General features: G+C 39.7%; 2 protein-coding genes across 3 annotated transcripts in view; both read right to left on the bottom strand.

Moving 5' to 3' along the window:
* Positions 1-17,526, bottom strand: part of LOC120948846 (uncharacterized) — a 314,251-nt gene that overhangs the window by 107,495 nt on the left and 189,230 nt on the right. The window lies entirely within an intron of this gene.
* LOC120948409 (uncharacterized) overlaps positions 1-17,526 on the bottom strand; it is a 30,299-nt gene that overhangs the window by 8,136 nt on the left and 4,637 nt on the right. Inside the window, exon 1 of one of the 2 annotated variants that reach the window (XM_040364688.2) lies at positions 11-998. The exons of the other annotated variant lie outside the window; for it this stretch is intronic. Coding sequence (XP_040220622.2) covers positions 11-94 — 84 coding nt within the window. The 5' untranslated portion in view covers positions 95-998. Of the gene's footprint in view, positions 1-10; positions 999-17,526 lie in introns of those variants that run through there. 2 annotated transcript variants of the gene reach the window in all.

Raw genomic sequence — 17,526 nt, 5'->3', positions numbered from 1 at the left:
ATGTTCTCACCACAATTGTGGAGTTTTTCAATTCGTTTGCATAGAGATAAAAATGGTTACCAAACACCACGCCACCGAGTAAAACAGTGCACATACACCACACACACACAAACTCCACCAACCGCAGGGTAGCGTCCGGGTGTGCCAACCAAAGAAAAAAAACAGCGGGGCGATAAATTTGGAGTGTTCGCCTTTTACAGATTGTCAATTCAGAATCGAGCTAGGCCTACTACTACTTTCAGCCAGAACATGACGGTGGTGTAGGAAACTGAGACGAAGGCGACGACAACGACAACGATGCGACGATATTGGAAGGTTTTCATTCCCCCCGACCCGAAAGATAAGGGAATCCATCCCGGGCGCTGCCGTTGCCGTTTGGGAGTGAGCGCTTAACTTGCCTTTCGGGGTCGTCTATCAGCGACACTGCCAGTGATGGATGTGGGAACAATAACAATACAAAAGGGACGGGCAAAAAGTGTACCACAATTTTTTTAGGGTTTGTGTGGTTGTGTGGCTGTCTGTGTGTGTGTGTTTGAGTTTTTGAAAACGACTCGTCACACATTAAAAATTGTGCCCTCGCATGGTGCTGCCGTGATAAGTGTGTTAACCTGTTGGCAATGAGCTGAAGAAGAAGAAGAAGGGATATATGGTTCGAACATATCAAGCCAGTTCTGTCTGGCGGTCGGTCGGACGATTGGTCGGTTGACTTGCGCGATTGCGTAACGATGAAATCTTTATTTAAATATTGACATATCGATTTTAAATCAAACCTGCCCTTTTCCTGCACACTCGCACTCGCCCTGCCGATACACCTCCGTCTCCGTGGTACTGGTGTTTGCGTGCTAACCCCCCCTGCGAGAGTGCGTAACAAGAATTTAATACATCTCTATCTGTAACTCTCGGAAAACCGCCGCTCGACGGAAAACTGCTGCAACGTGTATCATGTACCATCATCATCATCGTGTTAGAAAAGGAAACGGTATTACTTCAGAGCATACGCATACAAACACACACACACGGTTGACTAACTTTATGTTTCTTCCTGCTGTGTTGCAAAACCACCCCTCCCCCCACCCCCTGACTCCTCGTACCGCATTTTTATTATTATTATTATTATGTTGCGCTCTAACCAATGCAAATGAATGGAATGAATGCAACCACGGTGGTGGTTGTTGTTGTTGCTGCTGTTGCTGTTGCTACTACTGTTGTTGTTTCTGTGCAGTTTTGCTGTATTATTTTCCCGTGTGGCTCATCTAATTACACTAATTGTGCAAACGTAAACCGAGCATCGAACGTTCGTTTTACGTTTCACATGTCTTTTTCTGTGTGTTTTTTTTGCTGTACAGGGCTGCCGAGGAGCAATGTATAGATATCCGTCTTACTGTACTGTATAATACATTAAATGTGCGAAAAAGAGAGTCACATGATATGGAAGAACGGCACACAGATGAGGAGGTACAATGCAATACAATCTTTTAAATCTGTTTCTTCACAACACCACACACACACACACCCATCGATCATCGCAGGAAATGGAGGTTTTTGTGTTGAAGCTGGTGGTGTATGTAATAACATTTTTAATCGACCCCGGACAGACAAAGCGCGCATGTGGTTTCCTTTTTTTATCGTTGCTTTATAGAACATATTTGGCATATTGGCGTCCTCTCGTCGACCCCCTTCGTTCGATCGATGTATTGATGTTTTTTTTTCTAAAAATGTTTGTGTATTGTAGTTTATTTTTACAACAAAAAACAAAGGACAAACACACATATACATTTTTCAACGGCCAAACGGTTTTGTACGCTGGCGGTAAGGTGGGAGCAATGGCAAAAATCAATAAAAAGAGCAATATTGTATGCCCATACAGCATTTTGTAATACAGGGTTTTCCAAGACAGTTTCGAATGTAGAAATTGTTATTCACCGCATGCAAAATGCTGTTCCAAATGGATCTGGCATTTCATATCCATCATAATAATTTTTAATTTCTTCAACATGATTTTCAACACGACTCAAGCTGGATTGAGTTTGACAGTTCTATGTTATGTGTTGAAATCATGTGTCACTTGACGCAAGGTCCCCAGGATTCAAACTTTGTTTACATTTATTTAATTTGTTCATATAATTTATCTACCCCATTTTTTCAATTAAATATTCTTTAAAAATATATTTTGGGCTTTGAGAGTTCGTATTTAACATTATAACAATGATTTAAGTGTGTTGTTTCATGTTATTCCGTGAATTTATTCTATAATTCATTGTGTTTTCGACATTTTTGAAGATAAAAACTAAGAAATCATTATTTTTTTTCAATTTTCATATTAATTCCTCATTATCAACGAGCCGTATGGACAATTTAAGTGACATTAGAACTCTTACTCACATGATTTTACATTTCGTGTATAAACAAATCATCAAATCTTTTTTTAACATTTCTCTTTTTTTTATAAAATCAATAGACACACAAAAATGCACGTAGTAATAAAGAAATCTGTTCTATTTGCTATGCTTTGTGTGCGGAAACCATTAGTTAATGGTTTTAAAATGACGATCAACTATGGCGACCCCCCCAAAGGCCCTTATATCCACCACCTGATATTTTTAATCCACCTTGGTTGAAACTGAAATTTCATTTTCAAGCAAATAAATCATTTGACAATTGTTCAAAAACATCTTGGATGCGGTGAATAACAATGTTTACATTCGAAACTCGGCTTGGAAAACCCTGTAACTTAGTATATGCGTTAAGAGGAACGGTAAGCGTTTAATGTGAGAATTAGGCAGAAGGTGTGTGTATGTGTGTGTTGAGGTTGTGTGAGAAATCTCTGTTCGTTTGATAATGCAACCAACAGCAGCCCTGTGGCGCAGTCCATATTAAAGATAGTAACCGTGTACAGTTGCTGTTGATTTACACAACTTTAAAAAACTAGTTAATTTGTGCTTAATGCATATATGTGGGAGCTATTCTTGCAGCTCCGATTCACAGGTGTGGTTTGGGATCGTTGATGTTGTATCCATTTTGTATCTGTTTCTGTTCCCGTTGGTGATAATTGGCTTTCTGTTCTAGATTATTTTCGATTGAAGATCAAATCCTGTTCTTTAATTAAGATCTGCTTATGTTGAATATCCCGGTTAGTAACTATTATGATCTAAAAGGCTGTGATCACAACTCTACCCTTTCATCCAATCCCGTTCCTGGACGTATACTTGAGCCATGTATTTCGGGTTGTGTTTGGGTTTATTTAATTATTTAATTAAGTTAGTTTAAAGATTCTATCCATAAATTGTACAAAAAAAAAGTAAACAACAAAAATCATAGCAATATATTAGTGAATTGGTGAATTGGAAATGATGAAATTAATAAATAGCTTTCTACTATCCACGCTTGAGTCACGGGGTTTTGACCGTCTCTACTGAAAAAACTGCAAAAACAACCCAATAAAAAAGTGCATTTCTATCTAAATTAGGTTCGAAAGGAGAAGGAGAGAGAGAGAGAGAGAGAGAGAGAGAGAGAGCGACTTTTGTAAGATAGTGACGTCAATTCCGAGTTAAATTTGCATAACATATCACATGCCGCATGATACAAGGTCAATCGTATTAAGTTTGAAACATAAATGTGCCATTCCCCGATGGCCTTTTCATTCGTTGTTTTAGCGCATTTGGTGTTTGGTATGTTTTGGTGTAAGCAAACGTGTTTAAATTTCCGTTGAAATCGTAAATTCAGCCACACGCTGCACCAAACACGCTGTATTGTAAAGGAGCGTAAATGTTTTATGGAACAGATAAACTATACTTGTTGTTTTGTTTTGGGACTTTTTAACTCATTAGCGGTTTCAAGAATGTTTTTTTTTTCTGTTTCTTTCGCATACACTTTTAAATGTAAGTAATTTTTCATTTTCTTAACCCTTTTCCGAACAGCATGATGTGTTCACTGCTAGGCCGACATATTCCGTGAAGTGAGTTTAAAAAGAAATAATAACCGTGTATTATTTTACTACCACAAAAACCCCGACCATTGGTGGTCGACGCAATCTTTCTACAGAAACATGCTTTGGCTCGCAGGCATTGCACAACGTCTGGTGGTGGTCTCGGGTATATTTTTCAATTCTCAGGCCATTTGCTTCGATGCCCTGGCGCAGGGTATTCCCCCTCCCCCCCCCAACACACCCAACATGGAACAAAAAGAAAGATAGTTATTTACCATAACTACACTGAAGAGAGGAATTGAAAACAATTATGATAGAACCCAACTACACACAAAACCAGTCCCGATGGGGGGACACACGGGTTGGTAAAAAGTTGCAGCTTTTCTTGCGCAGTTTTACCATCGCACCCGACCCGGCCAACCAACCAACCAACCTCCGAACGACTCTGACGTCGTTAGCAGCGCATACTACGATTACTGATGCAAAATGCTAAGTCACGTCCAATTGTGGCTACTTGCTGGAACTTTGCAACCAATCAGGGGTTTTCAAACGAAATGAACAGGATTTAAATTGCCCCAAGGGGTTCATTGTATTGGCATACGATTGGGCATTCTAGAATGTGATGTGTTCTGGTCTAATTCTCTATCGCTTCTAAGCGAGATTCGCCAAGCATTGAGAAGCTCTGTTAAAAGATGTATGTATTCAACGTTGACAAACCCCGATGGGCAAAACAAGATATTCTAGACCAGCAGAGCGAGCTAGCAGCAACTATTAACCTTACACAGCTTCAAGAAGTGACTACAGGCACACATACACACACACAGCTTGCCCGCTTCCACATCGACCACTATATGGAGATGATGTTGCATTGCGACTGGTATGTTGATTTGCATTTTCTTTCTTTCTCCTTTCCCTGTCCCTGATCCTAATTTCGCTTTTTCCTTTTACTGCTCGTTACTTGCGCTATTTCATGGTGTTATGTTTCTTCGCTCGGTGCGTAGTTTTGTACTTATATTTTGTACAGGCAGTATCACATAAATGTGTGTCTGTGCTGTTTGCGCTTTACTCCTCTGCAAACGTTAAATCCAACACAATCGCATTTTATTACTGTGCTACATTGCCTCTCGTTCTCTCTTACACACAAATCTTCTTTCTCTGTTTTTGCCGACCTCCCCATCACTTCCATGTGCACCATGTGGAATGTCAATTTATTGTATGTTTTTATTGTATTGTTTCCAGTTTTGCATTTAAAAAAAAACCTTCAACAACAACAAAAAACCCTGCCCCACAACTTTACACCAATCACCATTTTAAACCACTTGAATCGCAACAAAAGATACACTGACAAACAAAATCAAATAAAACAAAAAGAACTCCACACACACTTACCCACACTAACACACATAATTAAGATAAAAAAAGAGTTTACAATCGGAATGTTTTTATTATAAAAATTTAAGTTCAGCAAAACACAAACGCAATGTTATTGCAAAGATATGTAACTTCCCCGTTACAATCATGTTTGTTGTGCTTCAAAAATAATAACAAACGTCATGGTATTAGCCTGTTGCTTGAAAAGGTCAGTCAAGTAATTAATGAATTCACATTTGTGTGAAGAGTATCATGCCAAGAAGATGGCATATTTGTATTTGCATCCAGTTCACAGATATTTAAATACATTTTTGACTTCAAATGCTTGATTGTGTGCTTGATTTAACTTTTATTTCTTTAATTACCTACCTACCAGGGTATGTTTAGCTAATTAATAATATGAAACTGCTTGTTGTCAAACATGTTTTTTTTTCAAATGGTATTTAAAAAATAATACGTTTAACATATTTAATGTTTAAAAATTAATCTTTAAAAATCTTAAAAATTATGTTTGTACCACCTAGGCAGGTTGAAGATGTTTAATTCGGTTTTGGTTATACATTTTGTGATGATAACATGTCATTTGGTATATTTATTGCCAATTACATTTATGTAAATTAATTTCCGAAATCAATTTTTAAGTAACTACACAAAACCAACTATTATTTCCAAAAAAGCAGAACATTTGACAATCATTTTTTTGCAAATAAAATATCAAACTCCCTAACAAAATGTACGACCTAACCGGGCAGGTTTATAACCATCAAGACAAGAGTGTAGTTTGGGCTTTGTATGATGATGTTTATTATTCACCGTACGACCAGCCAGACAGGGTGAAATATACAGCGAAATAAACTATTTAACAGGTTAAGCCAAAGGGTTGAGGGAGATGCAACATCCGCTTTCGTTAATCATTCAAAAAGAGTTTCTTTTTAAGCGGAGCAGTCACAAATTGATAGAAATAATGAAAATTAATGAAAGTTAACAAAATGCTTGATTTTGAAGTTATTAGAAGTAATGCTCAAGCTCATTCAATTGGTTCATTTCGCTGTATATTTCACCCTGTCTCACCATACCGTCAGACATAATGGCTAAAGACGATAATGCTTTGTAGGGAGTCATCGCACGCAAATTTCAAAAATACGCAAATATTTACCGTGATTTTCATTCAACCTTTTACAGCTTTTCTGACATTGCAGCTACAGAACATTCCGACTGATTATTCAGAGGAACAATCAATTTGCCGTTCGAATAGCTTATGTTGGAAAGAACGAGAGTTTTTCCAATACAGTTTTCGACAATTCTCAACTTCATATCATTGTTTTACAATTTGCAAGATAGGGTAAATGTACCAATAGTGGTGCAATTTGTGGTGGTACAGATGTATTTTAATGGATTTAAAGTGTCAGAAACGACAATTTCTGAATATTTCAACACATAACAGTTGGAATATGTTTTTATCTTCGCAATCAAAACCATTTTTACCATAAAACACATCGAATCTACGAAAAAATACATATTTTTGTGATTGCTTCGTTGTACCTATAATGGTGGTATGGTTCCTATAGTCGTCGTATTGTGTTCCTATAGTGGTGGTAAACAAAGATGCCTCAAAACAGTGTATAATATCAATATAACTTAGTTTTGAGGCTGTTATCGTATGAATAGCATGGATTACCTGTGACCTGTCGTCAATCCATACTCAGAAGAGTTTGCTCGATTTGAAGTCGATTTTTCACTCAGCCAGATAAGCGAATTTTGGCCTTTGTTTCACAAATTACTTACAGAAAACTAGTTTTTGTTGCTTATTTTAATGAAAACAGTACGACATGTCAAAAATGTCACCGAAAAAAATCTAAAATTAGCGGTTTTTATTGATTTTAGAACTAGGACCACTATAGGAACATGCCTGTTTGGTGTACCTATAATGGCACTATCGTAAAAAACATTTAAAAATACGTAAATATGGTCAAAAGCCAATGAATTTGAATAAAACAATATCATTTGATAACAATTATGCTAAAAAACTAATAATTGCGTTGTTATGTGGTCATTTAGAACGTTAACAAGAATATGAGTATCGTTATGAAATCCTAAGGATTTTGGAAAAATGTTGATACCTTTCACAAAATAATGGATTTTTCGGTCACTAAGAAACGGAATGGCCCCATTTCATTTTTAAATCCTTTGTAAAAGGCTAGAGAACATTTCACACTAGCATAAATAACTTAACTACTGTTAATTTATCGTATGAGACGCATTTTAGTGCAATACCACCACTATTGGTACTAGCACCACTATAGGTACGTTTACCCTAATACAAATTTAATCATGACGCATTATATTTTACAAGAACAACAATAATCATCCAAAAAAAATATCGAAATTCCCTCCAGAATGGGAATTTCCCCTTCGTTAGAAAACCGCTGAAGTATACCATTTTTGAAGAAGGCTTTCCCCGCGTTCATGGGGCAATCCATTTCAAAGTTCCGGGACGAAAACAGATCCAGACACGTACCTTCAGTGCCCTGGCTCCGTACTGAAAATATCAAACGGGTTTGTCTCGAATTTCAGACCTTGTTTTCAGAGTAGGTGGACATAAGTTTTGCAAACGTTCTTTGCGTTGTTTTTAACACCTTTCGTAGCCGTATTTCCTTCATCTTACAGCTAAAAAACTACGATGCAAGGCTTTTGTAGTTTTTAGTTTTGTGATTTAGAGTCTGATTTTTTTTAACATCCAATTTTACATTTTCCAAATATTTATTAAAAAAAACTGCTACTACTAATGGCTATAGGATATTAATCGGATACGCAGGGAGACAAATCGATTTTGTTAATCATCCAAAATTACCCAATAAAGTAATTAAAAGTAAAAAAAAAGTATAATATCTTAAGACCCTTAAAAAATCATCTATTTTACCAGCGGTCGCCAAAGTATACCACCCTCATGAAAAATTAAATGCAAAATATTGAAGTTATTATGTATATCAAAAGGGATATTTTGTTTTATTTTCGTGAGAAAAATACCTCGAAATATTACAAAATAATTAAAACAATTGTTTTGTGTCTCGAGCAAAAACATCGTAAAAATGTCATATAATCATTGAAGCATCCTAAAAACAGTTCATTTTATGATCCTGGTAAGGCATCCGAAATTAAAACAATAATATAAACTATAATAAAATATTTCATCCAATTTCATCGCAAGTCGACCAATTTCGAAAAGAAAAGTCGGGAAAAGTGAAGCTCAAAAGAAAGAAGGTAAATATAATTTAGCAAAAACAAAAAGCTAAGATCACCATCATCCTGGCAACATGCCCCGTCGCTGTATGACAGTACGAGATGACGGAGGAAAAGTCAAATGGAAAATAACCCCCCAAACCAGAACCACTGGATCCTCAGCACAGCGCAGTCAATGTCTCGAATTTCCGTGCATAATAAAAATGAGCAATATTTCATCATTTCTCATACGCCGAAGAATTGCGTGCGAAATGGATGCGGCGGCGCTCGCGCGTGGAAATGGACGAGGAAATTCGATGCGGCATCTGAGGCCCGGCCCGGAGTTCGGAACGGGTGGCGAAGGCGCCCCCCGCCGCCCATGAGAGATGTCCTTCTACCCAACTCCCTCCGACCCCTTCCTGTCGTCTTCCCCATTTTTTTCTGTCGAGTTAGTCGCTTGTGTGCTCCTGGGTTTCTGTGCCATCACATTATTATGATTCGTTTTTCGTTTGCAACACAGAGAGGAGCTTGTTGTTTTTCCACGTGGCCTCGATTTTCATGTTGTGTAGTAGTTTGTTGTTTCGTCTTGTTTTTTTGCTCCTTCTTTCTGTGCGCTATCTGTATTTAACCTTTTTTTAAGTGTGTGTGTGTGTGTGTGTGTGTGTGTGTGTGTGTGTGTGTTTTTGTCGCTTTCGAAAACCGTATTCTACCGTTCGGTTTTTCCGTGCTACCTACTAAAACACTACAAACATACAACAAATGGCGAAACAACGCAGCACTTCTTGCCAAACGCAAAGCCAACAACAGCAGCAAAGCAGCAGCAGCAAGCAAGTAAAACAACATTCAACAACGAAAAAACATTAAAATATTCCTCCCCAACCGCCCAACGCAACCACCCCCTCCTCCCTCCCCCCTTTCCCCATCATTGCATCAATATACACGCACACACAAACAGACCAGCATTGGCTTATTATGATTTCCATGTTTTTTAAAAAGCTTCTCTCCGGCTTCGTTTTGCTATCTGTTTTGCCATCGAAAGAGAGTGAGCGAGCGAGCGAACGTCGACCCGGTGGCGTCGCGAGTTCATGCTTTCGATGAACGCGCGGTGGCCGCGCGTGGTGGGCCTTGGGCCGGTTAGGCGGTTAGGCTCCCGCCGGTTCATCATCATCGTTCCCGGTTGATCCGAGAGATCGATCCAGGGACAACAGCCGAGAGGTGGGAAGTTGTCTGTCGTTCGTGTGCCGTGGTTGTGGGGGGAGGCGGAAGGGTGGTACACCTTTTTGTTGGTGTGCGCTTGATAGTCTGTTTTATGATTATTATTACCATTAGTCCGTACCATTATTGCTGCTATTCTCGATGCTTTCGATATTCATTCGTGCTAAAAGTTGAGGTTGATTCAAGAGAAGAAATAAACCAAACTCGCCAACCAGCCAGCCAGCCAGCACGAACATCCGACATCCGACCGAGTTCTTGTGCGAATGTTATTCTGAATCGATTGATTGAACACGCCAACCAGGCCGTTTGCGTTTGTGTTTGTAGATTCGTTCGATTGGATTGGAAAATTGTGAGCTCAGAGTTTATTTGATTTCATCTCGTGTTCTTCCTGCATTTTTCATAGTTTGATCCGCACCCGCGGCCGCCACCCTTCCCACGCCTATCCCGCCCAAATGGCCACGCGATTGTGTGTTACAGGGTTTGGCGGGGATTTCTATGGATAGTTCCCGACTTTATTTATAGACTGTTTACCCAAAAATATTTATTTTCATCGTTTGTTAACAAAAAATGTTGGACTGTTGCCATTATATCGTGGGATCAATTAAAAAAAAAAATGTGTAGAAAACGATAAAAAATCGCAAGACAAGTTCAATAAATTTTGGAAACTAGCCAATAACGAGTGCGTTGATTTCAAAAATATTCCTAGAAACATCCAAACATTTTTGGAAAACAACCAAAAAACCTTGGAAAACCCTGCGTAATGGGGCTTGCAGTCAGGCAGGCAGGCAGCCGGGTGTAGGGGTGTGTGGGATGGATGGATGCGACATAAATCGGATCAACCTCCAGCCGCCGCTGTCCAGCACTCTCTCTCTCTCTCTGGACGGGCAGATTATGTAATTGTGCAACACTGACATATGCCTGCCTTAAGCACCCCCCACACCTTTGGCGTCCCTCCCTGCTGTCCCTGTGTCTGCAGAATTCATGAATTGGAAAATGTGAATCGAAAGAACCACACCAGCCAATAGAGTGTATATGCATGTAAGTATGTATGTTTGCAACACACCATTAAAATAAAACTTTTCACAATCCACTTTTTTAAGCCGCTACCTACACACACACAGCAGGGACGACTATAATAATGGACATAAAAAAAAGACGAAAGACTGTTAAAGCCCCGCATACAACAATTATGATATTGATCATACGCTGCTGATGTTGCTGGGTGTTGTTGTTGATGATTTTACTCGAGAGGACAGACACATACCCGCCCGCCCGCAGAAGGAGATGGGAGATAAAACTGGTGAGAAAATCAATCCTGATTCTCACTCCTCATCTCACTCGCCCTTCAGTATCTCTCTTTCTCTCGCTCTCTTTCTCGCTATTTATCTCCCTTTTTGCTGTCCCCTTCAGCTCCATCCCACCTCTCTACAGAGCTCGCTGCATTGCTCCAACGCAAAAGTACGTGAGATGTGTGTGTTTGTGTGTGTGTGTGTGCATGGAATACACAATTAATGAAACGAGATGAGAAACTCAAAAGTGCAGAAGGAGAGGGAAAATTGTTTAAATGAAACAGCTCGCCAAGTACGGAAAGAAATTGACGAGAAGTTGTCTACATGAGTGGCTTGTCACAGGGGGTGGAAGAAGGGAGGAATGAAGGAAGAGCGAGGGAGGATTGGGGGTGGTGTGCGGATGAAGGCAATGAAACTTTAGAAGTACCATTTATCGACCCAGCGCAGCAGTACAATAACAGCAACAATAACAGTAATAGTATGTAGCGGCAAAACAGTACAATTGTGTGGTTATGTGGTGGTGGTGGTGGTGATGATGGTCATGGTGGTGGTAGTAGAAGTTTAGTTATTGCACTTGGGGTAGAGGCAAATGAGGACGCAAATTCCGCTACAGAAATAATGTACGTACGTACGTAAAACTACACCAACCGTAGTGATGTTAGTAATAAAATTCAACTAGACAAAAATGAGCACACACAACCCCATTGGCACATGAGTGCAGGGTGAAGAGAGGGAGGCGGCTGACTGCTTGCACGCAAACACACACCAGAACACAGATAGCGCTGCTAGGCGTAGTAGTCGTACACTAGACGAGACGCGCGCGTCGTTCGTATCTAAAGATTGCACATGGCAGGACAGAGAGAGAGAGGGGAGGAGAGCGGGAAACATTAGAAGAGTGGTGTAAGATGATGGAGCAGCACCGCGGTGCACGTTTGGATCAAATCAAATACAATCGCGCAGCCTCTAAAACCCTCCGTTCGAGTGAGTGAGAGAGAGAGAGAGAGAGTGAGCCGAGCGATAGAGTGAGCAATTGGAGTGAACAAAAAAAATATACAAAAATGGAATTTGAAACTACACACAACAGTTCGTAACAACCGAGCAGAAAAATATAACGAGCCAATCAATTCAATCAATTCAATGGTGTGCACGCGGTTGTAATAAAAAAAACACAACAGCAACCGCCACAGCAAATACACCAATACGCTGAGAGAGGAAACACAATAAGATTAAACCTATGTGTTGGGAAGATGGGAGTGGAGGGACATATTGGGGGACGGGAGACAGGAGGACACAACACGCAGGATAAGGAAGGCGTAGAATATTCTCTCAAATGTTCAAATGGCTGTGTACAAAAAAAAAACAACAACAGCCAGATCGAAAGATGAAATGGAGCCGTAAAGGAGAGGAAATGAATCCGTAAACGAAGATACCAGAAGAAATAGAGCCTGAAAACGGTGCTTGGTGTTATTATGCATCATAAAAAGATCACTAGCGTGCATACACATTCGGGCCATATACACTCACACACACACACACACACACACACACACACACACACACACACATACTCGCACGATCTATGCTAATGGGGAGTGGCGTGGCAGGGTGGAGGCAAGGGGGTTGGGTGGAGCATATAGTTGGTTGTTAGTTTGCACAATGAAACAAATCAAAAGCCGCTGCACAATCGTTGGATACACAACCGTCCAACCTAACGATGGATGTGGTATTTTAAATGTTTTATTGAGTTAGTGTTTTATACACTTTCTGATATATTTTGCGTTATTTATCTTACTATGTTTAAAAATGTAGAGTTGCAAACAATTGATTTTTTCATAAGTCAGAAGTGGCTAGGGATTTTTATTTATTTATGGAAGAACGGTGACAGACTGAGAAATATGTGCCAGCAAATTTAAAACTAATATACCGACTAATTAGAAAATGCAATAACAAGGACCAAAATCCAATGACTAATAATTACATAAAACTTAGGCATGATAGGCCTTTGTTTTTTTTTTGTTAGGTGTTCATTTGGTCATTGAAAATAGTGTTTCCCATGGGTATTTTGAACTCTTACAACGATTTATTAATGATTTGTTTCAAACAGTGGCTGATTCTAAAATAAGCGAGAAACGATGAATAAATTGGTGAACGAATCCTGTAACTGTCTGGAAGCAAGCCGAAATATTATAATCTTTGAGGAAAAATGATCCATTTATTTTGTACCTGTCCGTCATTTTGTCGTAAAATGAAATTATAATCCTCGCAATGGACCGGCTTACAGTATCTTATTTCAAAATCTTATAGATTTTTTGTCGTTATTGTTCCAAACCATTATTGACCAAACGTTTGAGGGTACCACCACAAACCCGTTTTTGTTTTAATAGCACCCCGACTAAAGGGCTGTAAAAAAAATGTTAGCTTGTGTGGGGTTTCAAATTTTTGTTTCACATGCTTTGCTTGTTAAACGAATAAAGTCATTGCCCTTTTTCGAGTTTTTGTGGACAAATCTTACACAAAATATGTAGACAGCCTATATACCCAGACAGGATACACAGAGTGTGAACTCGAATATTCTTATACTTCATCGAATAAAAAATACTTCATTTCAATTCGTTCATCAAACGAAGCAATTTGTCATTTGACAAACAAATTGCGGGTGAAGTCAAATTTTATTTATTTAAAATATCAGTTGCTAGGGTAAATGTACCAGTATTGGGCAGGTTAGTGCAGCAGTTTCACAAAAACTGCTTGTACACTTACAATTTTTATTACTTTTCATGAAAATGACGTTATTTTGGACGATAAACTATCGAATTATGTTGTGCTATTTTTTATTTGCCGTTTCAAATGCATTTTCTAGCGATATTCATGAAAATGCAAACACTGTTTTTGTTCCTATTTTCGGCAGGCTGTGCTCCTATTTTCGGCAACGCGAATACGGATCGGTAAATGTTTTAATTAATGCCAATAGGTAGACAACAATGTTTAAAACAGTTTTACACTATCACTTTCCTAAGATTGGTGTTGAAAAGTACTTAGATTATTAATTTTATGTTGCCCATTTTGGGCATTTTGCTGGCAGTCACTTTGATGTAAGTTAGCATTGGCAAGCAGGCATTGGAGAAATGAGACTGCCTGACGGCTATAGAGTACGGCTCCGACTGGCTTACAAATTATTATTTTTATCTCAAGTTATTGGATGATTTATAGTGAAATTGGTGATGTTTGATACAAGAAATGTGGTTTTATGTGTCGACATACGCGTTACAGTTTTCTGCTCAAGTTATAAATGAATATTCAACGAAATCAAAAGTGAGGCCAACAGGAGCCCAAAAATAAAGCCAAATGAGTCTGTCAAAAATCAACATTTACCGTGTACCAATTTTCGGCAGCATTTAAAGTGAATAAGTACTTGTTTTTGGTGATTTTAAAATTCCAAGCGGGTTAGAATAAATTCTGCAACCATAGAATCCTTCATAAAAACCACACTTTCATTGTTTAAGTGCTTTGATTCTCTTAATAATGAAACCTGCCGAACTATTGGCTAAAAGCAAATCTGCCGAAACATGTTGAACTCTGCACATTTTGTTTGATATTTTGAAAAATAAGCATGGAAATGATGTGAAACTTCGTATATGAATAACAAATGAGCATATCTCTATGTAAAAAATATGTGTTGATACTATTTTTAACGCGTTTTTGCGTAATTACCAGTTTTTAGTTACCCTGCCGAAAACAGGTACACTGCCGAATACTGGTACAGTTACCCTATTATGTTGTTGTTTTGATTTAAAAATAAAAACATTCGAAATATCTTTGCCTTTGTACAATTATTGCATGATAATTTGATTCTACTTCTACTTGGCGTTACACGTCCTACGCGGACATGCCAGCCTATACAGGCGTTTTCGAGACTTATAAAGTACCACACAGCCAGATAAATAGACATAGGCTATAGGCTTGAACCCACGCCGGGCATGTTGTTAAGTCGTACGAGTTGACGACTGTACCACAAGAACGCTCCGAGAATATAATTGGTTTATCTAAAAAAAACCTGCTCGCAAGATTTTCCTCATGGCATGGTCACGTTTTCCTCGTTTCGTGGAGATCCTGCCGATGATGTTGGAAAGCGGATGCAATGGCGGTAGACAGCAGCCAGACTGCGAACACATTCTGCTTTTACACCACAGCGTGGAATAAAAAAGGCGAAAAAGGGAGAGAAAGAGAGAGAGAGAGCGAGAGAGAGAGAGACAGAGAGAGAGAGAGAGAGAGAGAGAGAGAGCGCGATCGAATGAGAAAATGCGAGCGAATTGCAAAAATGTGAAACAGATTCTTTCTCACCAAATAAACGGACTCCTCCCGGGGGATAGAACGGCTCACGCTGCGAGCTTTAGCAAATACAACAGCAACGCAAAGAAAATCCACATCTTGACATACTTTGACCTTTCTCCTATTTGCTAGCGGAATAAATTGATGATCATTTCCGGAGCGGAGAAGGAGAAGCAGGAACAGGACTGGGAGGGCTCGCATAGATGATAGAGATCAGATTTTGAAGCAGTAACAGAGTAGCATGCATTAGTGTGAGTGGGGAATTCAAAATAAAACACATTTGAACATCGAATGTCCTGAATATGTTTGCCCGATGGAACCAAACAATTTATTCTACCCCTCCCTCCCATGCTGGTGTGCTGGTGTGTATTATTATCATGGATCTGACGATACGGGCCTGGCAAGTTCAGATATCGTTTCATTCGTCTACTAAGCATGGTGTGCCATAAAACCCATACACAAGCCAAGATAAGCGTAAAGAATGATCTAACAATGTGACTCGTGGTTGCAGTCATCGTTGTCGTCGTCGTTGTCGTTGTCCTCTTCACTGACTGACGGTCGGAAGATTGTTAATTTTGTGTCTAAATTGCTTTTATTTGAAGCTAAACTAACACATGCACAGCCAGCAAGAGCGCTATATAGAGCCAAAGGGAATGACGTGCAGGTTCCGGGGCCAGCGAGCGAAGGATTTTAAATGAACCAACAGCACACATATAAAAACGAGTCACAGTAATAAAAAACAATCGTTATAAATGAGAGAGAAAAAACAATCTTTTTTTACAACACACCGAAGGCGAAAGACGAAGTTCAATTTACGTAAAATAAAACTCGAAGATGGGAAAAAAGCGATGGAATGTAAAACTCAACACCACGAGACGAAGAAAAGTACACGGGGGGGAATAGAAGTAGAGTACGAACCACACACACACACGAACACACACCGCATAAGACGGCATGAAAAAGCAGAACGTGAATACATGAGTCGCCAAGAAAAGAGTAGAAGTACGAAGATTAATGATCGTCTATAAAATGCACATTTTCTTTGCTTCAATACCAAAATTAAAAAAAAAAGTGGGAGCAGGACGGCCGATCGCCAAGTTCATAGTTTCGTTCTCGCGCAAACATAGCTTCCACCCATCCCGACCACTCTCTGTTCCATTACCCTTAGCCCTTTCAACGAGGAGAGCACTTCTTTCGCTTATCCGATTAAAGTACACCGTACAGCCAGCCAGCGCGCGGGAGAGCGAGCGAGAAAGCAACAAAACAAACTCCAACAGAGCAAGCGAGAACGAGCGAGAGAATTTAAGTTAACGAAGCAACAACAAAAAACCATACCGGAGCATATGACAGCAACAAATGGGTTGAAGGGACGCCACGGGGCGTTGGGGAAGGTGGTGAGAAGGCAAAAATAAGTTAATACAGAAGAGAGATAGAGGAAACATAGCATATCTCGTTACCGTTTTCTCTAGTACCGACCACCCTCCTCCGTCCCTCCCTCCTCCACATTCTCACTCCCACTGTATCTAGCTGCCGCCACCGCCGCCGCTTATCCCTTCCATCTCTCCTGCATCCACTAAATCCTATGCTGTACACGGCATTCATAAGTAAGCGCTCCACATACATACATACATGCATGCCGAACGTTGCTAACAAACACACACGCAGGGAGCCGGAGCGCGGAGTTGAGGCAAATGTTTTACAAAACTCATGAAACTAAATTACACTTTTGTAACTTCATGAAAATGGGCTATTTGCGTTATGAGTGTATTTGCGCTGTGTACTAATAAATGGGAGCGCGAATACCACGATGAGAGAAGGTAGCTAGAGAGAGAGAGAGAGAGAGAGAGAGAGAGAGAGAGAGAGAGAGAGAGAGAGAGATAGAGAGAGAGAGAGATAGAGAGAGAAAACTAAGGCGTGTGAGAGTGAGAGCAGAACGGAGTAACAGTGATGGACGAAAGTTTAGTTGCCGGTTGACCGACAGTTTACTAGATTGGATGGATTTTATGCTCATTCGCTAAGGACAGACGGCAAAGGTTGTTGCACAACGGCACCAAAAGATACTGAGACAGCGGGAGGCAGGGGGGAGGGGGGCGGGATTGGGAGGTTGTTTGGAGAAGTATGGAGAGATTGTCGTTAAAGAATACTAGATTTGCTTTTCTTCGTGCGCTTTCAAATGGA

This window comes from Anopheles coluzzii, chromosome 2 (assembly GCF_943734685.1).
Source record: "Anopheles coluzzii chromosome 2, AcolN3, whole genome shotgun sequence".
NCBI classification, from domain to species: domain Eukaryota; kingdom Metazoa; phylum Arthropoda; class Insecta; order Diptera; family Culicidae; genus Anopheles; species Anopheles coluzzii.
Note: the sequence above shows the minus strand (reverse complement) of the source record. Positions and strands in the feature narration are given on the sequence as shown.